General features: G+C 39.4%; 2 protein-coding genes across 5 annotated transcripts; one reads left to right on the top strand and one right to left on the bottom strand.

Moving 5' to 3' along the window:
- Nucleotides 1-42: 42 nt before the first annotated feature.
- On the top strand, nt 43-8,146 carry sec62 (SEC62 homolog, preprotein translocation factor). Its single transcript, XM_057333071.1, has 8 exons — nt 43-228; nt 3,190-3,298; nt 3,427-3,532; nt 4,969-5,176; nt 5,255-5,350; nt 5,449-5,509; nt 5,588-5,707; nt 5,788-8,146. The coding sequence occupies exons 1-8, from the start codon at nt 58-60 to the stop codon at nt 6,273-6,275; spliced, it is 1,359 nt and encodes a 452-aa protein (XP_057189054.1). The 5' UTR covers nt 43-57; the 3' UTR covers nt 6,276-8,146.
- A 102-nt stretch (nt 8,147-8,248) lies between these two features.
- nadkb (NAD kinase b) lies at nt 8,249-22,226 on the bottom strand. Of its 4 annotated transcripts, none has more exons than XM_057333056.1 (12): nt 21,894-22,226; nt 18,405-18,689; nt 18,242-18,325; nt 15,301-15,430; nt 13,381-13,489; nt 13,159-13,244; nt 12,878-12,980; nt 12,656-12,798; nt 11,635-11,734; nt 10,912-11,069; nt 10,624-10,706; nt 8,249-10,530 (listed from the first exon to the last, which is right to left on the bottom strand). In XM_057333056.1, exons 1-12 carry the CDS (start codon nt 22,097-22,099, stop codon nt 10,371-10,373), a joined length of 1,647 nt encoding a protein of 548 aa, XP_057189039.1. In that variant the 5' UTR covers nt 22,100-22,226; the 3' UTR covers nt 8,249-10,370. The 4 variants fall into 4 exon arrangements, with proteins under 4 accessions (XP_057189039.1, XP_057189041.1, XP_057189040.1 ...); XM_057333058.1 differs by having other exon boundaries at nt 10,912-11,045; XM_057333057.1 differs by having other exon boundaries at nt 18,417-18,689.
- Nucleotides 22,227-23,903: the final 1,677 nt, after the last annotated feature.

The following is a 23,903-nucleotide window of genomic DNA, read 5'->3' as shown; positions in this document are numbered from 1 at the left end:
CACGGGCACAGCCTCCATCTCCCGCCGCGCGCGAGCCTCTCCTGACCTGCACTGTAGATGGCGGTATTCATTCAGATGCGATCTGAAGCAGCCAAGCGAAGAAGCGACCGTTCGCTCTCTTCGTATTATCGCGAGATTTCCGGTCCCGACTCCGCTCGTGACCACGTCAAGCGAACACAGAAGTTAGAAATCATGGCGGAGCGCAGGAGACACAAGAAGCGAATCCAGGTACAACATTTTACACAACCGTCGTGATCGGATCAGTGATATTTCGTCTTTGTCTGACATCAAGCCGTTATCAGACGTAGCGTGTCGCTCGACAATAACGCGATCCGTAATTTTTGCAGTAGACTCGGAATCGGGAGGTGGATTATTTATCAGCGCTGGCAGGCGCAGTTTTTGCGTCAGTAACGCAAAGCATCTTCTGCCATGAATATTTGCTCGATTCATCTTGTCCCAGTTCTCGTTTTGACGCTTTCCTGAATAGAAAGCATCTGTTTGGTGGAACAGCTGATCGAGTTTTACCATGTTAGCTCGACACACGCTGCTCTATTTGTGCCATATGTTTCGCACATTTCACCCAATTCCTCTCAAAACAGCTGACCGATAACTGTTTAACATTACACGTAACGATTGCGTTCTGTGTGTTATTTTGCGCACGCCACCGCGGTATAAAGCCGATGCCATGTTGGCAGTCGGGAAATATCATTGAAACGTGACGTGTTCGTTGCGCATCATCACACACATTTGTTTAATATCCCACATGATTAAAATGTCAGTGAGTGTTTGTTGCTCTGTATGATGTGCTTGGCTCACAGGTGACGGCACCATCGCATCTCATCTCATCCGGGTTTCTCTCATTCATTCGCACATTCACAGTCTCGGTTTGTACGTGGAATGTGACGTCCACATGATGCCAAATCACGACTGACTGATTATGTCTTCTAACTTGGCCTGTTGTCTTTCAATACAAGATTTGCTGCTCAGCTGACTTGGAATGTACACGTGTTTTTTGTTGTAGGCATTTCATGCTTTTGAGAAACAGCTGTTGGCTTATAGAGATGTTATGTAAGAATTGATGGAGTATTGAGCCATGATTTTGTCTTTATAAGAGAACTATGGGGCCTTCGGTGTGTGTGTGTGTGTGTGTGTTAGTTTTTGCTCTTATGCAACAGGTTAAATTCCACTGTCCTGCCTGTTTTTAATAATGTTCTCTGCTGTTTTTGTGTTTTATTAATAACGTTCTAAAATTAATTGGTTATGCATGAAGTACTGTGCATGTGATGTCTGGAATAATACGTTTAAAACCTGACACGAGTCACACGACAAAAGACAATAGAACCCATAATCTAGAATCATTTTTCTTTTGTCCACACTGGATGTGATGCGACACCCATTAAGAACAAGGCGTTTGTGGTGTCGCTCACATCTGGTGTAGATATATATGTATATACACTTGCTGTGCATGGTTACAGGATCACACGGCAGCAGATTTTCACATTGATCCGAACACAACAAACGCACAATTCACGTGTGACGACACCAGTAGTGGTTGTTGTAGAGACTAGTTGTTGACAGTAGTTATTGGGTACTGAATAAATGAAAAATGAGCCAAAGATAAACGTGTTGTATGAGCAATGTAGGTCTTGTCTATGAAGGCGGGCCTAAGACAATATTTCAGACATTTTAAAAACATTGTTCAAAAAATATCCAAAAGAATCTCAGGCCAACTGCCAGTGTCATCCCTCAGAGCAACGACACCAAGTTCAGACAAATACCATCTTTATATGGTCTCCATTGGATATCTTTGCTCCATCTGAATCATGCAGAAGACCTTTGGACCGTATGACTGGAGTATTGTAGAATTAAACAGACCTATGTGCTAAAACCTTTGGTTAGGAGTTTGGCCATGTCTGGTAGCCATTCATTGGATAAACGAATAATGTCTCGATACAGACCGGCTTATTGACTGGTTTTGTTGTAACTTTTGGTTACATAGTACTATGAGCTATGATCTTTAGCTCGATAAAGGCGGTCAATAAACGTTATACAAATAACGTTACACAAAGTTACCTGTTGCATTTCTCAACTCAGGGCTCCAGACTCACTTTCTTTACTAGGGGCACTGCCGCACTGTAGCCCCTGACTGAATTTTTTAGGAGCGCAAGCAGAAAATTTAGGGGCACACCTTAAATCACCCTGCAATGCAATTATTGACATTTTCCCCCAAAATAGCTGTATTACTGACAAACACTTTGATAATAAACAGACTCAATTCACATAAATTACAATGTGCAGTTTTATTATCATTTCAGAGGGATATGACATTACTCAATACCAGGGACATACGGAATCTGCAGACTTTATTGTTAATTCTGTGCTAAAATTTTGGAAAAATCTTCAGAATTCTGTGGAACAGTTTTAATTGCGTTTACATTTGTAGAGAACTGTAAATGTGTTAAAATACTACCCGTCTATGCATTTAACGGCAGGTGACAGTGGTTTGGTTCTGCTCATCATTTAAAAAGAGGCAGAGCCGACAGAGAAGCCTTAAGTGCTAACTAAGTAAAGAGACTGTTTAAACTCTGAATACACCAGACCAAATTAATACCGAATTCAATTATGAAAAAGTATATATTTTATTGGTTATTGTGTTAAAGCAAAACGAAAGGGCTCGTCTTAATACGTTCTTCTTATAATGATTTTATTGTGAAAGTGAGTTTTACATCATTTGAAAGATGAATAAGCTTTCCATTGATGCATGCTTTATTAGGATAGGACCGAGATACAGCTATTTAAACTAAGGGTGCAAGTATATCTAAATATTGAGGAAATTGCCTTTAAAGTTGTCCAAATGAAGTCCTTAGCATAGCATATTACTCACAAAAATAAATGTACAAAATATCTTCATGGAACGTGATCTTTACTTAGTTAATATCCTAATGATTTTGGCATAAAGAAAAATCATTTTGGCCCATACGATGTATTTTCGGCTATTACTAAAAATGTTCCCGTGCTACTTAAGACTGGTTTTGTGGTCCAGGGTCACATTTGGTTGGTGATCATTATGTTAAGCACCTCCTCATTTGTTAAAAAATTATGCAAGATTTTAGGCCTTATTTTATTCACAAAAAGTGCCTTTAGTTCTGTCATAGACACTTTTGTTAAGACCTTGATCTCTCTGTTCAGGAGGTCAGTGAACCTACCAAGGAGGAGAAGGCGGTGGCCAAATACCTGCGTTTTAACTGCCTCACTAAATCCACCAACATGATGGGACATCGAGTGGATTACTTTGTCGGTCAGTGTTCTCGTTTCTGCCCTACATTTCTCTTGTTTTCATGTGGTTTTAATAAAGGATTCGTTTGATATATTTGTTAAGTTTGTGTAGGCTGTCACTGATTTAAAGGATTGTTTTGTGTTCATCAGCCTCTAAAGCAGTGGACTGTCTGCTAGATTCAAAGTGGGCCAAAGCGAAGAAGGGAGAGGAGGCTTTGTTCACCACCAGAGAGTCTGTGGTGGACTACTGCAACAGGTGCGTAACACACACACATATATACAGTATATATATATACACACATATTTTTATCAAATTATGTAGAATTTGTATTTTGTGTTTATCACTCGCCATCTTCAAATATTATGCCTGCTGATTAAGTTATAGTGGTTTTAATTTGTATTGGTTTTAATGGAAACTGTAATGGACTGGTATGTGATGGGTTCTATTGGTTGGATGTTAAATTGCACTGGAATAATTCCCAAACACACTACAAAACTGAATTTTTTAATGGTTTTAATGGAAAAGCTAATGGTTCATAATGGTATTTTAATGGAAACCATTAGAATTTCTGTAATGGTTTCTATTGGCGTTTTATTGTTTTTTTCAGCACCCTGCTGAAAAAATCAATAGAAACCATTAAAGAAGTTATTGGTTTTAAAGGGGTTCGTATTGGTTTAAATGGAAACTGTAATGGTTCTACTGGTATGTGATGGATTCTATTGGTGGGATGTTAAATCCTACTGGAATAATGCCCAAAACACACTACAAAAAGGCATTTTGTAATGGTTTTAATGGAAAAAGCTAATGGTTCATAATGGTATTTTATTGTAAACCATTAGAATTTCTGTAATGGTTTCTGTTGGGGTTCTACTGATTTTTTCAGCAGGATATCAAGTAATATTACTGTTGCAATATTACAAAATATTGTCTGTATGTAATATACATAGTAAAGATTTGGGGTCTTTCTGTGTTTTTTCCACATTTAGAATAACAGTAACTAATCAAAACTATGAAATAACACAAATGTTAAATACAAAATCAGCCAAAACTATATTATATTTTAGCATCTGTAAAATAGCCTCTATTGATCTATCATATAATGTTGGCACAATAATAATTCTGCACTCAAACATTTAAGCATACAGCTACAGATTAAAAGTTAATTCTTTACACAATTCAATTACAAATGAAAGGAAAAATTAGCTGTGGATATTTCAACATCACCCAGCTAAAAAAAACAATAGAAACCATCACAGAAATTCTTATGGTGTGCATTACACTACAAAAAGGAATTTTGTAATGGTTTTAATGGAAAAACCATTACAGAATTCCTTTTGAGCATTATTCCAATAGGGTAGCATCCCACCAATAGAATCCATCACACACCAGTAGACACCATTATAGTTTCCATTAAAACCAATACAATTCCCATTATAACCATTACAACTTCTTTAGAGATTTCTATATTTTTTTTCAGTAGCAATAATACGCCACCAATAAAATCCATCACATACCAGTTGACACCATTATAGTTTCCATTATAACCAGTACAATTCCCATTATAACCATTAAAACAATTACATTTTCTGTTGTGTTTTTGGCAGGATTCTATTGGGGGTTTTTTCAGGAGGGCGTTAAATGAAAAACATTTATCAGTAAACCACTAATTTGAGCTGTCAATCGATTCACAGGCTCCTAAAGAAGCAGTTTTTCCACCGAGCCCTTAAAGTGATGAAGAAGAAACCAGAAAAAGACGTGAAGAAGGAGAAGGAAAAAGAGAAAGAGAAAGAAAAAGAGAAGGCGAAAAGTGACAGCGGCAAGGAAGAGGAGAAAAAGAGCAAAAAGGAGAAAGACAAAAAGAAAGACACTGAAGTCACAGACACAAAGAAAGACAAAACTGTACGACAGGAACTTTGACGGAAAGATAAACTGTGCTGTAGTTAGTTGGTGTTTCATGGCTTGTTTCTGTATGTGTAGGACGACAGTCCAGGATCTCCGAAGAAGAAAAAGGACGTGAAGAAGAAGTTCAAGCTGGAACCTCATGATGATCAGATGTTCTTAGATGGCAGTGAGGTCAGAATGAAACTTGACTGGCGCTTGTAACGTTACTTGTGTTTTTATTTTTTGTTAAGAGACATTGCTGTCTGTCTAATGCTTTGCCTTCCCTACAGGTTTATTTTTGGATTTACGATCCTGTCCACTTCAAAACCTTTGCGATGGGATTGATTCTGGGTAAGACGTCTGATCCTTCAGATCATGCAGTGCGTGTCTTCGCATGCTTTTGTCTCACTTAACGCCTTGTGTTTGTAGTCATTGCGGTCATTGCAGCCACTCTGTTCCCCCTGTGGCCGGCCGAGATGAGAGTTGGTGTTTATTACCTGAGCGTGGCCGCAGGGTGCTTCGTCGCCAGTATACTTCTCCTGGCTGTCGGTACGAGGTGTTTTACTTTCAACTTGTGTCGTAAGAGCTCTTTTCCCACTTTAACGTTTGTGTTAATTCTCTCTTCTCAGCTCGCTGTATCTTATTCCTGATCATCTGGCTGGTGACCGGCGGCCGTCACCACTTCTGGTTCCTTCCAAACTTGACGGCAGACGTGGGCTTCATCGACTCCTTCCGGCCCCTCTACACGCATGAGTACAAGGGCCCGCGCTCCAAGAAACCCAGCGGCGAAAACAAGGGAGCGGATTCCAGCAAAGCGCAGAAATCGGACAGCGAGGATAAATCGGACAGCGAGAAAAAAGACGGCGAGGAGGAAGAGGACAAAGACGCGAAGGAGGCTGGTGACGGCGACGGGAGCGAGGAGGCGGGCGGGGAGCGTCAGTCAGACACGGACAGTGACAGGAGAGAGGACGAAGGCTCGCAGCACAGCAACGGCAACGATTTCGAAATGATCACCAGAGAAGAGCTGGAACAGCACACGGAGGAGGAGGACGAGGACGAGGAGGAGGAGGAGGAGGAGGAGGAAGGCGAGACAAAACCCTTGACTGTCCAGACATAAACATTGGGCTTCACGCCGCACACATACTCCCATGCTCCATGTGGACCTGCTGACGTACTTCTGTCATGTTCAGAAGATGTTTCCCATTTCTATTCTGGCTGAGATCTTCCTCTGTGAACACAGACAGGCTAAACGGTTAAACGAGAGCGGAAAACAGCAAAGGCTCTATCGTTTCCCTGAATATGTGGATGCAACTGTGCGAGTCTCCCTGACCCTGCGTTTCCCTAAACAACTGGTTTACACCTTCATTTTTTTCTTGGTTAATTGTTATTGTCATCTAATGTCAAGCATTTTGTTTTCTACATGTTAGTAATGTTAAGTGTTGAAGGATGAGGTCGTTTTGGATTTGTGTCGGCTTGTCGTTGACTGGTTACCGTTAGTAAACATATATTGGATTATTTGGATGGACCAACATTTTGTCTACCTGATGAGTGTTAACGTCGTTTTAAGCAAATATCCGAATGGCACTTTTGAATGACCTTTAACACATTTCTAGGAGAGCTTGCGAGCTGTTTCTGTCTCACACGCGTTTCAGTCAAGTTTTGTGACCCTGGTGACAAATAGTTCTTGTTAAAGGACCCTTAGCGAGATGATGATGTAATAAATTGGAGTATCTGTGACTGCTACTAGTGTTATAAGATTCACAATAACAATTTGCATTCAAAGGGGAAACCACATTCACATTTGTGCCAAATTATATATATATTCAGGATATCACTACAGTTGAACTATATTAGCCCGAGTTGCTGGAACGTCTCCCATCTTTGCATCATAGGCTTTTCAGTCACACAGAATTCTGTAAAAACAATCTTACCAGAGCGTCTGTGGTCCAAAATCGCCTGTTGTGTTCTAATAGATCTGAGGTCCAATACTTTAATAAATGTCCATAGGGATGCATACTATTGGCTAGAGTGTTATTTTGCATTAGCTGTTTCGTTCACTCATACTGAGGGTAATATTTAAGAGAGAAAAATGTATCATTTATATATGGATTCTATAAATCTAGCAGATAATTTCGTGCCAGCGGTTCAGATGGTGTTCGACATGAACTGGATAAAGGAGTAGGAGTATCACTTCAAAATTGGCCTCCATTCTTTCCATAGTCATTTTTATTCCTACTATGAAAGGTCAATGGGGTCAAATTTTGAAGCGAACTACTCCTTCAGGTTTTTCATTTCGGTGTATTTTTGCAAATATTTAATTTACACCAATAAATGCTTTCAGACGGTTTGTTGGTGTTAACCGGATGCGTACACGAGACTGCGACTACCCTGTCCATTAAAAATATGAAGAACCCGTGTTAAAGCATCCTTTATACAAACAGCATCTCAAGGAGCCGCTTGAGTGAACGTCGCTCATATTGATCTCTCGGAGGAATCTTTAACACGTTTGTATGATGTTGTCGGTGATATCTGCGGATGGGCGGCACTTAGTGTTTCTGTAGAAGTACCATATATGTCCTAGATGTTCTTCATCTTTGACTTTGAAGACCTGTAGCCTGGGCGTATAACTAGTAAGAAATAACTAGTTGATTTAGAAAACACATTCACTTTCTATGAAAATGTTTTTGGTTTCATTGTGTCTGGGGGTCAAATATGCTATAATGTACCTGATGTTTTTTCTTTATTGGCAGGAAATGTGTCACAGTTTGTTATTGGGTGTTGCAGCGCAGTATCAGTCATGTACAAATGTCATTTTAAATCATTCATATTTCTAAAGGCCCAATTATCTGCTCAAGGTGTCTTTAACTAATTCATTGTCCGTGTTTGGATGAATAATGAGGACTTTGTCACAATAGCTGCAGTATAATTTAAATGTCTGTCTAAATGTGTAACCGTATCCTTTCATTGCAATAAAAATTTAGAACACGATGCTTTCATTGCTTTTGTTGCAAACCAACTCTGTTTCAAGTACAAAATATTTTTCTTCATTTCTGTTTCAGAAACGAACACTGGTGACGAACACTTTAATATTTTTTTTAAAACAAATGACTGTTGGGTATCAATTAGGCCTACATTGAGACATTATAAATAAGTTACAACATTAGTTTGAACGATATATCTTAATACTACGAGTATTATAGGTACAAGTAAATCCTGAGAATATATCAATAGTCCCTAAATATTTATGAAGAGATTTAAAGGGATACTCTACCCGAAAAGGAAAATTCTGTCTGTTCCAAACCTGTATACATTTAGTTGTTCTGTTGAACAAAAAGAAAGATATTTGGAAGAATGGGAGTACTGGGTCACCATTGACTACCATAGTAGAAAATATTAAATGGAAGTTAATGGTGCCCCAGAACTGTCTGCTGTCCTACATTCTTCAAACTATCTGTTGTGTTCAACAGAACAAAAATGTATACAACAATTATTCCTACTATGGTAGTCAATGGTGGCCAAGAACTGTTTGGTTACACGCGTTTTTCCAAATATCTCTGTGTTCATTAGAACAAAGGGTAACACTTTACAATACGGTGCTATTTGTAAACATTAGTAATGCATAATTTGACAATGAACAATTTAGTTTTTCAGTATTAATCCCTGTTAATGTTTATACAGTTGTTTATGTCAATACAGTTATTCTTGTTAATTCGTGGTGCTTTAACTAATGTTAACAGTGACGATGTTTGATTTTAATAATGTATTCGTAAATGCTGAAATTAACATGAACTAACATTAATAAATGCTGTATTAGTATTGTTCATTTTCGCTAATGCATTAACTAATTGTTAACAAATAGCACCTTATTGTAAAGTGTTTCTGAACAAAGAGAAACAAATATACAGGTTTGGAACAACTTGAGGGGGAGTAAGTGATGAAAAAAATCATTTAGGGGTGGAGTATGCCTTTAAAAACCCAAGATATCACAAGTTTAAAGGTCAAAAGGATTCACATATTTATTTAAACATTACAAACAGAATGAATACGTTGGTGTCTATTTACACTCAAATGTAAAAACCTAAACTGATGTAGACATACCAGCTCTTATATAGGTGATATGATGTTGTCATGCCCACAATGCATCTGTTAAATGAACAAAGCTACAGTTGTGTCCCTGTTGCAGTCTATTGGTATTAATATAAAGCTACAGACTGTAAAAGGTGAATGAATGCTGTACAATGAACACTATCCACCACAAGGAGGCCTCGCTGCTCTTCTGCATCACCTGTGTGACTCAACGCTTCTGTTCCTGCTGTAGGATGAGTTAAAGGGACAGTTCACCCAAAAATAAAAATCCCGTCATCATTAACTCACATTTGAGTTGTTCCAAATCTGTATAAACGTCTTTGTTCTGATAAACACAGAGAAAGATATTTGGAAGAATGCTTGTAACCAAACAGTTCTTGGACCCCATTGACGACCATAGTAGGAAAAATTACTTTCTTTCTCTTTTGTTCTGTTAAACACAAAAGAAGACGTTTTGAAGAATGTTGGACAGAAAACAGTTATGGGGCACTTTTGACTGCTACTATGGTAGTCAATGGTGGCAAAGAACTGTCTGGTTACAAGCATTCGTCCAAATATCTTTCTCTGTGTTTATCAGAACCAAAGAAATTGAGGTTTGGAACAACTCGAGAGTGAGCAATTCATTATTGGGTGAACTATCTCTTTAAGCTCTTGGTTTAAATGCAAGTTATTTTAATTCACTTAAGAGAAACCCACTAACACGCAGAAAAAATGTAGGATTTGAAAGTATCTTTCATTTAAACTTATTGTCTACATCAATTCATCAGAAGTGCTCAGAACTGCTTTGGCATTTACGGGACCTGCGACAACTGTTGCTTTCTATGACGTAGAGTTTCTCACGACAGCAACGCTACAAAACCTGCTCAGCATAATGTTACTGTCCTTTACTGCCGCCCGACTGACCACGTTTCAAGTGACACGAAACTTTTCCATGTTCACATTCACAGAGCATTGACTGTCCCAGGTTTGACCTAATCTGTTACGAAAAAATATCTTGAGAAGTCTCTGAACTATACCAACGTGTGTGCTCCAACTACTTGACTCGACACTTCTGCGAGTCAGAACGGACATGTGAAATGTTGTGGAATGTGTATTTTTAATAGGCCGACTGTGTATGTTTGATGGCTCAGTTCTCCGTCTCTGAGGAATCGCTCATGTCTGTTAGGCGTGTTTGCTTCTTGCGGACGTTCCAGTGAAGGCACTCGGCCAGACTCTCAAACCAGTCGTACACCAGGTCATGACAACAGATAGAAGGAAGCGGATAACAAGAGGTCGTGATCTTAATGCTGTGAGAGAAAAAAGAGAACTGTGATAATAACTGTAAAAACATCTGTGTTGCATCACCGGATTAAAGCAGATTGTGTAAAGGAGAGTCGCACCTATCTCCATGATGGATTTCCTGCCTCTTCCTGCCATCAAACGACACCCAGGCCGTGTTGCGAGCATCAGGAGACAGCGTTATCTGCAAAAAAAACTCATTAGCGACAAAGGACGAGCAAACACGGTTATCGCTTCTTTCAACCATTAAACTTTCATAAGCTTAACCACACGTCGTTTCCTCAACCGCTTGTTTGCCAAACATGCTTGTTTCGTTATTAATAATGTGCAACGTTGACCACTTCAAAACTTCAGATCTGCTTTTCTCACGAGCCACTTTTTGTTCTCACCATGAGCTCCACTCCCGCAGGCACCACGATGGGTCTAAAGGAGAGGGAGTGGGGGCAGATTGGGGTGACCATGATGGCCGGGACGTTGGGGTGGATCATGGAAGCTCCCGCTGCCGCAGCGTAGGCCGTGCTGCCTGTGGGGGTGGAAACTATTACACCTGCACAGAAACACACCGCTGTTTTGCATTGATTTTCATGACAGATGGGTCTCTCGACAAAACCAAAACAACACCGTTTTTTCTGTCTCTTGCTTAAACGGATGCAGCAGGTAGACTCGAGATGTCTACTGGTGTGGACACTCGTCTACTCACCATTATAGTTTTTTTTATAGATATTGTTCTTGGTGCATTGGATTCAAGTCTCGAATATATTTGGACCGGAACTGAGTCTGATGTGAGTCTCTCCAAGTCATCTTTTCAACAAGCCACACAATCCGAGATTCACTAGTTAAACGCAAACAACGCAGAGCTAGTTGTTACAAATCTGTTGGCTCATACATGTCTACATCCTTTGTGTCAAAATATCTTGCATCAGTCTTGCATTATTTGATTGTGCAAATTGTTTGAACATTAACCACAGTAAAAACAGCTCTCTGGCGCTCTGAGGTTAAGTTCCTTTAAACAGACACAAGAATATTAGCAACACTAAAGTTTGTACAGTGTTTTTCATAACGTCGTTGTGTGTGATTGTGCCACAATATAACTTCAGGTCATGTGTGCTCACCGTCTCCCTGTACAGATGTGATGAGACGTCCATCCAGGTAAAGATCAACATTAGACAGGTAGGAGGAGGGTCCTCTGTCCACCACCACTTCATTCAGCACCTACGCACCACACCAAAACACGTCAATTCATTTACCCTTTAACTAGAGATGCACAGATTATGTCTTTTTCGTTCAATTAGATCACTGTTTCAAATGAGCAAAGTTCAAAAACGCATGCGGTAAGACAATGGTTTTCAAACTGGGGGCCCAAAAATGGATCTAGGGGGGACACAGATTTTGTGGTATTTTATGAATTATAGACATTTATCATTCATTTTATGCAATCAAAAATCTGAAAAATAAGACCACCAACCAAAATAATTGATGTTCCCGCGTTGTATAACTGAATATGTTTTTGGTACAATTAAAATTCTAAGTCTTCATTTGGGGGGTCTTTATTTACATTTAGTAAAAACTTAAAGCCACACTGGTCAAATATCCACCTCAGTCAATGGCATGAAGCAACCGGCAAAACAGAGCAACCACAACTGTTGCTATGTCAATCACAATGTTTCGCATTAACCCATGTTAAAGGACCAGTTTAACCAAATACAATATTCACTCTCATGTCGTTTCAAAGCTGTATGTGACTCTTTCTCCTGTGGAACACAAAAGAAGATATTTTGAGAAATGTCTCAGTGGTTTTGTGTCTATACAATGAAAGTCGATGGGGTCCAATGTTGTTGGGCACCAACATTCTTCGAAATATCTTCTTTTGTGTTCTGTAGAAGAATGAAAGTCATACAGGTTTGAAATGACATGAGGATGTAAGAGTAAATGACGACAGAATTTTCATTTTTGGGTGAACTATCAGACACCTTGGGTGTAAGATTATGAGGCCATTTCTGCCCACTCGAGACCAGCTCTGGAGGACCTTGTAACTTTACAATGCATGTAAATGAATCTTCTTCAACCGTCTCCTCAACCCTTGTCAAATAACTCAACATTTTCAGCCGGTTGGTTGGTACTGTGGTGTGTCACCTGTAACTGTAGGGAGATCTTGCCTAACTCATTGTTAATATGGTTACGAGGCACTGTGCCATTCTCCTCATGTTCAGTTCTCTGAAACATGCCCTTCACCACCTTCACCTTCAGTCGACTGCGCAGGACGATGGCAGCGTTACCTGCAACAGTCCGACACTTTAACAAAGTACTCTTAAGCAACACATCATAACTATATAAAACCTCTTCAGATCACTCTACCTTCAAAGACTTTATCCACCTCAGTTTTAAAGGATTCAAACTTGAAGGGTGTGAGGAACCCTAAAGAGCCCAGATGGAAGGCCATGACCGGAGGAACGCTGCCCTTGAACAACAAATGCAAAACAATTGCCATGTCAAACCACATTTGATTCATGAACTCATCTCTAATGTTTCATGTTTGAATATTCAAAACGTCTCTGCATACACGGTGAGCCCCGCAAAGACATCATTTCATGGAAAGTAGCCGTGAATGAGAAGCAAATGAGATCAAATGCAAATACCTGGAAAAGGGAGGATGCGTAGAGAAGAGTTCCATCTCCACCCAAACAAATAATCAGATCTATGCAGTCCGAGATGTCATCATAACCTGGTCGAAATAATACACATCACTCATTTGCCTAATGCACACTATACTTTACTGGTTTAAAAGCTTTCCAGTAGCATGCAAATCCCAGTACAGGTGAGTTTGTAGATAATGTTGAGCACGCCTGTGGTGTCAGTACCTTCCCTGAACGTGCACAGCTGATTGCGAATGGCTGAAAAGAGCTCGTCCTCAAAGAGAGCAGCATCGTCCACGACTTTCTTCTCCACGTAAACCATCAGGTGTTTCTCCTGAAAACAAAAATGTGCTGATCGTTTTCACTACAGCTGCACGATACTAAAGATAAATGTGATATGTGAATACTGCAAAGATGTAATAACGATAAAAACAGTTCCAGTTATGTATCGATTCACCATAAACCTGTTGAAAATCTATTACAACATGTGTGGATTCAAGCCGGCTGAGATGTTATTTGAATCGCGATACATGTTTTGAACAGCAGGGGCCGCTGTGTTTACTTCCAACTTGGAAAACGTGGATATGCTGATATTTCTTAAAGGAGTCCTCGGATGAAAATGTGTTTAAGTGCTATAATCGGGTCCCCGGTGCATCTAGCAACCCAGAAAACGTGAAAAACAAGATCCCAGCAACTTTGTTTTGGTAAGCCTTTCCCTGCAAGCGAGCCATTCAGATTTCGCTCCTGTTGTGACGTAAAAGCAGGCTCTTATTATAATATTACCGCCACTTAATCTACACAATTCCACCCACGGCGCTGCAGCCATTGTTGTTTTCACAAGCGCCATGGCTCAAGTTCGTGGACAAACACGCAATGTAGTCGCTGCATAGAGTCCTAACCTCGGAAGAGACAGGGGTGGATTTATTTTATTTTTAGTGGAAATCCCTCAGAAACCATATGTAAAAACCTGCTTGTTTGCGCGAATCACTTCAAGCCGGAGTGCTTTATCAACCTGGGACAGTACAAGCAGGATTAGCTTCAAAGTTGTTCCTCAAGAGGGGTCGAGACCGACTGAACGAGACAAAACTGCCAATGTAAGTAATATTTATCAACAGTCTGAATTGACGTACATGTACCGTATATATAGGAGGATAACGTTAGCATACGATAGCGAAGGGAGCGAAGTCAGTCACGGTCTAAATAGAACATTCAAAGCCAGTGTTAAACTTACTCTATATGTTATATGTTATTTGGCAAATGGACACTTGGAGTTTAGCTGTATGTATGTTAATACATTATGTGCGTTAATATGTTCAGCTGCGGCAAGCTGTTTGTTTTGATAATGAACAGGGGTGAACACTGCGGTTAGTTTCGTTTTAAACGTCTCAAATCATTCGTCCTTAGGCTGAAAAATCTGTCACAGCATACTAGTTATGCTCTCACGTTGTGTGTGTAACGTTATAACTTGTCAACGACCAGCGCTAAAATCCACGTAATTCCGCTGAGATCTGCAGGTGCGCATTCCGTGGATTTTAGGCGAGCATACACGCACAACCTGAGCGCATTAGGTTTGTTTCTTTTAAAGAGACCTTTGTAATATTCCATTTTTATTTGATTTGGAATGTGTTTTAAAACTGCAGTTTGGTTTCGTTATTTGACGTATATTTCAACAATATTTTTATTTTACAAAGAAATGTGCAGCATTTGAGAAATAATAAAATGGCATTTCTAATTTGTCTCAACTCATTTTGTAAAATTAAATTGTGTCTTGAGATCAGTATCGTGAATCGCACCCTGAGCTTAGTAAAGCGTTACATCCCTAGTTCCAGTGCTTGATTCTGATTGGTCAATATCTGGTCAATATTTATTTATTGATCAATTTAATGTTTTTAAAATCATTCAAATACTGTATATATAAAAAGAATATAAAACTTCTATATAAAATGGATATAGAATTAATATCTTGTATATATACTGAATATACATTAGCATTAAAATCAATCAGTTACTGCAAATCATTTCAATATCATTTTGCAATATAACATTCATTTCTATATATTATGCAACCTTGGGGTCCATCCTAGCACAGTAAATCATCTACAAGCGTTTTTCCTTTGCCCTGTGCTTTGCTTTAGTGTGGCCTACCTCCACAAGAAACCTGCAAAGGTCTTTGAAAGGCTCCAGCAGGCTCTCGTCTCTGATCTTTCTGATGACCAGGACGTTGAGGGGGGGTTTGTTCCAGGTGAGCCGCTGGCTGGCCGGATCCTGAATGTGCCTGTGGGATAAAACAGCAGCGTGGGCAAACATTTTCTGTGCCGGCAATGCACTCCTCTCCTCACAGACAACCCCCAACATGCCCTTTGCCCCGTTTACAGCTGTTTTGCAACATACACTCATGGTTGTATGTTTATTAGCACTGTAAATGTTGACGCTTTTCACGGTTTTAAGATAGTTGTGAGCATTGGAAATGGAATGCGTTGTTCAATGTTTGTGACTTTTTAATTTCTGGGGAAACAGAATTCGATTCCAGAGAGACATGAATATTATATGAACACACTGACAAGAATGAATCTCATGAATTAGACATACGTCTACTAGATTAACACTTTTAGGTTGGTAACCACTCTGAAAATAAGCAAACTTTACTCAATTTGGGTTCATTTGTACAACATGTTTTATTCATTAAAGGGGTCATATGACATGGCTAAAACTAATATTATGGTCTGTTTTAGATGGAATGGAATGTGTATACACGATTTAAGGTTCAAAAACGCTGTATTTTCCTGTATTTTGTATCTCCTCTTTGCCCCGCCTCTCTGAAACGCGCTGATTTTTTACAAAGCTCATGGCTCTGAAAAGCGAGGTGTGCTATGATTGGCCAGTTAACCAGTGCGTAGTGATTGGTCGAATACTGCAAGCGTTTCACAGAAATGTAACGCCTCTTACCATATTCGGAACATCATGCTCCCACGCAATTGTACTGACAGGTGATAAAATGTCATCGGTACTTCCTTATATCAATTCGAGCCCGAATCTGATACGGAAAATGAAGATGATGAAGCCGATACATCAACTGTGCCAGCGCGACTTGAGCGGGATGTAAAGGATTGGTAAGGTTTTATTAAAAAAATATTGTGTTAAATAGTTAAAAACTATAGCTAACTGTTTTACCTTTTATATACGACGTTATAAAGACTATAAACAAACAACCATATACATCATACAGAGTTTGTGTGAGATAGAAACAAGCTCGCATTACAGCAGGGAATGGTAACATAATTAATAACGCGAGCGCTTTGGCCCTTCTTGATCAACCAGTGTTAGGCCACGTCTCGTCGCGACTCAACAAAGACAATAAATAGGGATGTAACGATTCACTCAGCTCACGATGCGATGCGATTCACGATTCTGATCTCACGATGCGATTTATTCACGATTTACTCACGATTTATTTTGAAAAAATGAGTTGAAACAAATTAGAAATGAACAACGTCCCTTGCATTATTTCTTAAATGCTTCACGTTTCTTTGTATGATAAAATAATGTTTTATTTCAAATAACAAAACCAAACTGCAATTTTATAACAAATTAATAATAGAATAAGTCTCTTTAATATAAACAAACTAATACTGTCTGTGCTTTTCTTGGATTTTTTGCATTTAAGAAATATCAGCATCCACGTTTATGTTTGCAGTGAAAATAGCGGCCCCTGCTGTTCAAAAAATGTATTGCGATTCAGTTCAAGCCTCAACCGATTTGAATCGTCGCTCATTATAACCGATTTTCAACCGGCTCACGGTGAATTGTTACATCCCTAACAATAAACCCAAAATAAATGCTAAATATAAAAAGACATTATAAACACGACATTTGTTGCCTCTAGTTGGAACATAAGTACTGATTATTAGGACTTATGTTGTCTTTTTTCACGTTGCGCACGCATGTGTCTGCATTTGCAGATCACAAACATATGACAAACTCAACTGGCGTTAGTCCGTAACAAAGTCTTTTACAATAAAAATATACTTACAGGTTGCGAATCTGAAGCGCCAGCGAAGTTTTAATGGTTAGAACGGCCCCACTTTTTAACCAAAGCTTTCGTGCACAGCCGGTCTTAATCTCTCTCCCACGTTCATATAGCAATCTTCGGAGAAATGCGCTGCACAAACTTGAACATTCGGATTGTACTTTTCTGGAACAGTGTTGTAAATAAAATGTATCCATTCGGTTTTAGTTGTCTCATCTTTTGGCATGGCAAACAAAGAGTCTTTCTTTTCGCAACTAAACACACAGCGTCTCCGCGACATGGCTGCAGCGGTGACGATACAATGAGATTTACAAGTATGCCCCCCTCACTTGCGTTTAGATTTGGGCGGTCTTAAGTCAAATCATGTTACGAAGTGACGTACATTCGTCGGGGTGTGGTTACACGAGGCGTTTCAGGCAGGTCTGGGTTCGAATTCGCTTTTAGATAGAATGCATCTTTTGTTCCCACGCTTTAATTTTAGCAATTTTACGTGTCTAATACATGCATGGGCAACCTATAACACACCAAAGACACAGAAAAACACGTATTTCCGCCATATGACCCCTTTAACCCAAAAGATCATGCCAGATTGTTGGTGTCGTTTCAACCTTTCTGAGAGCATTTCATTCAAACTGGAGTGCAATAAAAACTATTAAAAGGCATAATTCTACTAATAATTAATAATTTTACTTTTATTATGCACCATTTTTTCAGACACAACTATTTCTAAACAACACATTTTCAATAAAACAATAGATATCTCAAAGAAAAACCCCAAACAGACGACCAAACCTTACATTACCATTTGCATGCGGTTTGTTGTCCTAAGGGGTGCAAAGCCGGCATTTTTTTAAAGGGGTGCGTTAATTCCAGAAGGAAAAGTGGTGAGCCACAGTAGTTTCCAACCGTCGCAACCAACAAACATCCCTCGGCCATTCACACTGCACAACACTTCTTATCACTTCTGCGTCCAGTCCAGTGTTTGACTTGTAGCTTAAACATTACCCACAGATGCAGGTGACCTGCCCGCTTTTCCCTTTCTGATGTGGACGTACTTACATGACTGAGGTGGGATTGGGAAGTATGCAAGCTTTGGGTCCGAAGTGAGTAGCAGGGTACGGTCCATGCAAAAAATGTCCTCGTCTGAAACAAAAAAGGCTCTTCAGATGTATATCCTTCAACACACAAAAATCAGAATAGGAACTCTCAACGGTGCGCGGACCGTTTGGGGTACCTGCATCTATCCCATCTGTTAGTGGAATTCTCTGCAGTTTCCTCCATAGACACTGAGGCTTCTGGTCCCTGCTGCTCTGGCAACCGATGTTGATCGCTAGACCCCGACAGGTGGTCCGGACAGTCCGGCTTGCGTTGAGACCTCTTCACTTCTCTCCGTCTTCTCGAGGGCTTTGCCTGCTTCTCTTGCTGCCGGTGGGACCGGATGGTCGTACTGCAATTCCCACCTTCCTCCACCTTTCTGGTGCGCAGCCTTTCCTCAACGCCATCCATTCTTATTTATTAATAAGATATTTATGCATTTGTCATGTGCTTTCATTCAAAGTGACTTGCAATAAATGTAATGTATACTTTTATATTTTATGTAAATGTGCGTTTAAACCCTTCAGGGGACTAACAAAACGCTCGACCAATAATATACAGATGAATGATTTTAAATATTTACATCTGGAAGTAATGGGTTTTATGGCCTTGACGCTAACATGTTACGTCATCTATTTACGATACACGCAACGTGAAATGTTTCATCAGCACAGATATATGACGCTGAAACGTGTCTATAATACATATACATATATACGTATTTATTTATGCATCATACATTTTGTTTGATAGGCTGTAGTCTTGATCTCTCGTCTACTATAAATTGCTTACACAGGTAAAAACAAGACACTTCTCGCCCTAATTTTCCCTCTCGTAGGTGCATAAAACGATGGACACATTAAACGTCGTGTCACAAAACAGCCCGACACTGCCCAGAGGACACAACATGAAATGTAACGGCCGCTAACTTACATTAGCCGCGGTGAGCTAACCGAACACTTCCCTCGCGCTTACGTTACCAAACTTCCTGTTTGCAGTCCTGTCACCACTTAACAGCTGGTCGGATTTAACACACAGCACTGCGTTTCCTAAATCAGACGATAGCAACACTACCTCTGTGGAATACTTCCGGGAAGTTATGGGACGTCACATCGCGCCGTGAACTTCACGCGCCTGCGCAGAATGTCGAGCACACTGCGACCTACCCGCTCTTGTCTTTGAGTGTGAACGTTTTCTAAAATAAAATCTTGAATTATATACGATATATCATTATAAATGATAATAATAAGACAAATCACATTATAAACGTTTCCTACAATAATACATTATACATATATTATCATTTAAATAATATTTTATATAATATTACAATTGCGCGTGTGTGCGTGTGTGTGTGCGTGCGTATTGTGTATTATGTGACCGGCCACAACTTGTTCTTCTCGTATAGTGTGACTGATTACTGCTATGGGGCAATAACATCATGACAATTTATCAGCTGTTATCTGATTAATGCTTAACGCAATAAAAGAAGCTTGCCTTAGGAAAACAAACCTAAACAAAGCCAATTTTGTATTGGCAAATGGATAACCATTGTTAAAACCACAGTGAGCTTTAATTTACAGGCGTGCACTTGCACCCAACAAAATACTGGTAGCTACATATACATATAGGCTAGGTTCAGGGTTGGTAGTGATTACAGAGTTTCAGAATTAGTACACATGTGCAACAGGACTGGAAGATAAAGTGCGAGGTTAAACTATGTTTATTGTGGTGAAACCATGGTGGTTACTATGCATACAATGAACACACAAATATTAAACACCATCAGGATCACTAGCCTATTGTATGAACAAAAAACAATCAACAAAAAGTTCCCACTCATTCTCCTTCAAAACTCCTTCCTGTGGAACATTTTTCCTTAGCACCTATTGTATTATTGCTCCTGTATGACTTATCGCTTACTGCTCCTTGAACTCTCTGTAAGTCGCTTTGGATAAAAGAGTCTGCTAAATGACTAACTGTAAATGTAAACAGCCTAATGTACATGACTAATACATATTAAGTTGTATTCTAATAACCAGGAGAAACACCTAACTATTTCAATTAAATTTCATCAAATGTGAGAAGTCACAGATTAAGTGCCTTTTACTGGTTTTTACTGTACTTTTAAAAGTGACTTTTACGATACTTTACTGCAACCGTTTGTCTTCGATTTTAAGCGAATATTGGTTTGCCAGTAATTTACTAGATTTAATTGACAATTTTGTTTTAAACGTAAACTTACTTAGTTCTTATATTTTCTTTCATAAAAACATCTTAGGTCACTTGTTATGTCAATGTATCGTAATTAAAGAGGTTTTCAATATTTTTACTAGAAAACAAGACAAAAACGCTTAGGAAAAAATGTCATGTTTTGCAGTGTTGCTGTTCTAATGCCAGTAATGAGACCGGTCTCTTCTTTCTCATTTTGAATCTCAAAAGTCAAAGTGTTTTAATTTTCATTAAAGTAATGTTTAATCAAACAGAAAACAGTACGAATGGGAAAGTAATAATTAGAAATTAAATCTACAGTAAATTAGGCAAATCCGGTAAAAAAAAGTTTTACAGTATTATTGAATATTTCCTGCATAAAGTAGCCTATATAGTCATTTAAACATACATTTTCAGTCAAATTAAATTACAATTCAGCCAAATAAACATTTTCACGGTCAGTTTACCAACTTCTATGATAAAACAAAAGTACTGCTCATGTTGGTCTTATACGATTTTGCTTTATACTTTTACTATGAAAACCTTCTTTTGAATAGCTTTACTTTGGCTGAGCAGTCACCTGTCTCATTCTTCACCTGAGGGAAACTGACCGAGCAGGTCTTTCTGTTTTTCACTCTGTGAACTTTACAGACTTGTTTGGTTAGTCAAAGGCGGATTAAAGAGATGCATGCACACCTGTGAATGAATGCCCTTAAATCCTCTTACGACGGCCCTGCCCTGCTCCTTTTTTGCATTGAATCCTGAGAACAGTGATATCGCAATAGCTGGTTTGTGTCCGTAGTTCTGTTTTTCTACATACGGAACTGAAAAGTGGACTTAAAAACTAAACAGATGACCAATGAGAAGACATTGATTTAAAGTGATAGTTCACCCAAAAATGAAAATGCTGTCATCATTTACTCTCCCTCTTGTCATTTCAAACCTGAATGACTTTCTTTCTTCCGCAGGACACAAAAGAAGATATTTTGAAGAATGTCATTCCCTTGCATTGGTTTTGTGTCCATACAATAGAAGTGAATGGTGTCCAGTGCTGTTCGGTTGCCAACTTTCTTCAGAATATCTTCTTTTGTGCTGTGCGGAAGAAAGTCATAAAGGTTCTGAAATGACATGAGGGCGAGTAGCCCAAACAAAGACAGAATTTTCATTTTTGGGGGAACTGTCCCTTTAAGACATTTCACATATTTTATGTATTTGTCCTGTATTTAACCAGGATAAGAAAGAAGAAACACGCAGTAGATACTTTTCTAGCCCACTTCTTATTAATTGTGGGGCTGGCCTTTACTTTGCAGTGTGGGTGTGGGTGTGGGTGTGGGTGTGGGTGTGTCTAACCGACAGCCGCTGTGAGCCTTTGCAACTGTTTGTCATGTCTTCGGGAAGACCGAACCTTGCAGGTGCACATCGAGCTCTTGGATTATGTCTCATCATGGATACATTATTCCCTTCACTCCTGCTTTCCCTGTGGTTGAAGAGTTTCGTCAACTGGGTGGTTGTGACAGTACAGCGACACCACGTGATCCGCTCCTTCTCCGGATTCTTCTGCGTTTCTTTGGCACTGGTTGATAGTTTCTTCAGTTTTACGATCACGGCCATCTACTACCTGGAGGATTTCAACATCTCAGGCTGGCGTGTCACCAGGTACCACGCATGTCTCCTGCCCCAGATCGCCTGTTTGGTCTGCGGCGTTCTCCACTGGCCAGTGTTCCTCCTCGGGGTGCTGGATCATTTCTGGACGCCCTCACCAATCGCGTCGCACGTGTCCCGGGTGCAAAAGCTGGTGTACGCTACAGCAGCGTGTCTCCTTTGGATTCTTGCAACCTGTTACGTGTTCTGGGTTCCTGATGTTGTACTACTAGGAGACGACAGGAACCGATGCGATCTGTTCAGCAGCTCTCAAAGTGTTCAGGTACTCGGTGTTTTACTGCTGACTGTCACCTGTGTGATTCTGTACTCCTTCACTCCATGTGTGAAACCGAGAGGACAGGTGTTTCAACATTCCACTCGGGGAACTCAACAGAGCTGTTTCCTTGTCTCGAGGCCGATTATGTACACATTCCTCAACACGTGGGCATCTTATATCATTCTGATGCTTGTCTTGCTTTTCCTACAGATGGAGTTGAATGCATACCTGGAAATGAATAGCGTTTGGTTGTGTTTTCTCAACAGCTTCTCAGTCGCTATGGCTCTGTGCGGCCGCTCCTTTGCATTCGATTCCAAAAACAGCCAAACCGTAACGGATGGTTTTTGTTCCTGGTCTTTTTGTTTTATTTACGGAACTGAAAATGCAGACAAAGGTCCCATTCACGTACTTGACGGGAGAAAACTTGACTCTCAAGATGGAGGGAAATGTCACATTTTTCTACACTGATTTTTTTGAAGACTGGTTTATTGTTCGTTCTTTTTTGTGTGTGTTAAAGCCTCGATGGTATTTGTGCACCACTCGGTTCATTCATCTGTTCAGTATATTAAAGTATTTTTTTATTATAATATATGACACGCATTCATACATTTATTAATGATATTATTAGGTGCAATGATTCTGTTGAAGTAAAATGACATCAGTTGTAATGTAAATGTACATGTACATGTAAATCATGGCTTTGTGCTCCTACATGCGAGCGCTGTTTCTCTCTAGGCAAATAAACCGAACCCATTAAGGTTACATGACATGGACAAACAAACAGGAATAGGGAAGAGTGTTTTACATCAGGAATATGACCTCTTCATTCAACAACCTGACACTACCCTTATTAACATTTATCTAACGCCAAATACAGCTTTACAGTTTTTGGTAACACTTTACAATAAGGTTCCCTTTATAAAGCATTTGTAAATGTGTTCATTAATGATTAATACGTCATTTACAAATGCATTATAAAGCAGTTATAACGGGGTAAATAAAAAGGGATTCTAACGAAAACATGCCAAATAGTGAGCCATTTTTAACTCGCATGTTATAAATGCTTAATAAATGTATTTATTCATTATTTATTTGCAAAATAGGCTGTCAGACTGGAGACTGTTGTGTTATGTTGGGTTTTCTTATTATTGTATATTTCATAAATGTTTCACATGAATCCACTATATTAAGGCACACTTTCATGGTTTGCTAACATTTATAACTCTTAGCATTTTATTTTTTTCAAGTTAAGGATAAGCATCATCATTTGAAGGCATTCTGGAGGGCGCCGTAAGACATTCTGAAAAACTGATGAAAACTGTTTGTTTTGAATGCGTTTTTGATGCATCGGTAATACTGATTATAGTATGTGACGATTCAAGCCGGCTGAAATGTTATTTGAATCGCAATACATGTGTTGAACAACAGGTGCCGCTGTGTTTACTGCCAACTTGGAAAATGTGGATATGCTGATATTTCTTAAATGTAAAAAAATAC

Source organism: Triplophysa rosa, linkage group LG5, assembly GCF_024868665.1.
Source record: "Triplophysa rosa linkage group LG5, Trosa_1v2, whole genome shotgun sequence".
NCBI lineage: Eukaryota > Metazoa > Chordata > Actinopteri > Cypriniformes > Nemacheilidae > Triplophysa > Triplophysa rosa.
This window is presented reverse-complemented; position numbering and strand designations above follow the sequence as displayed.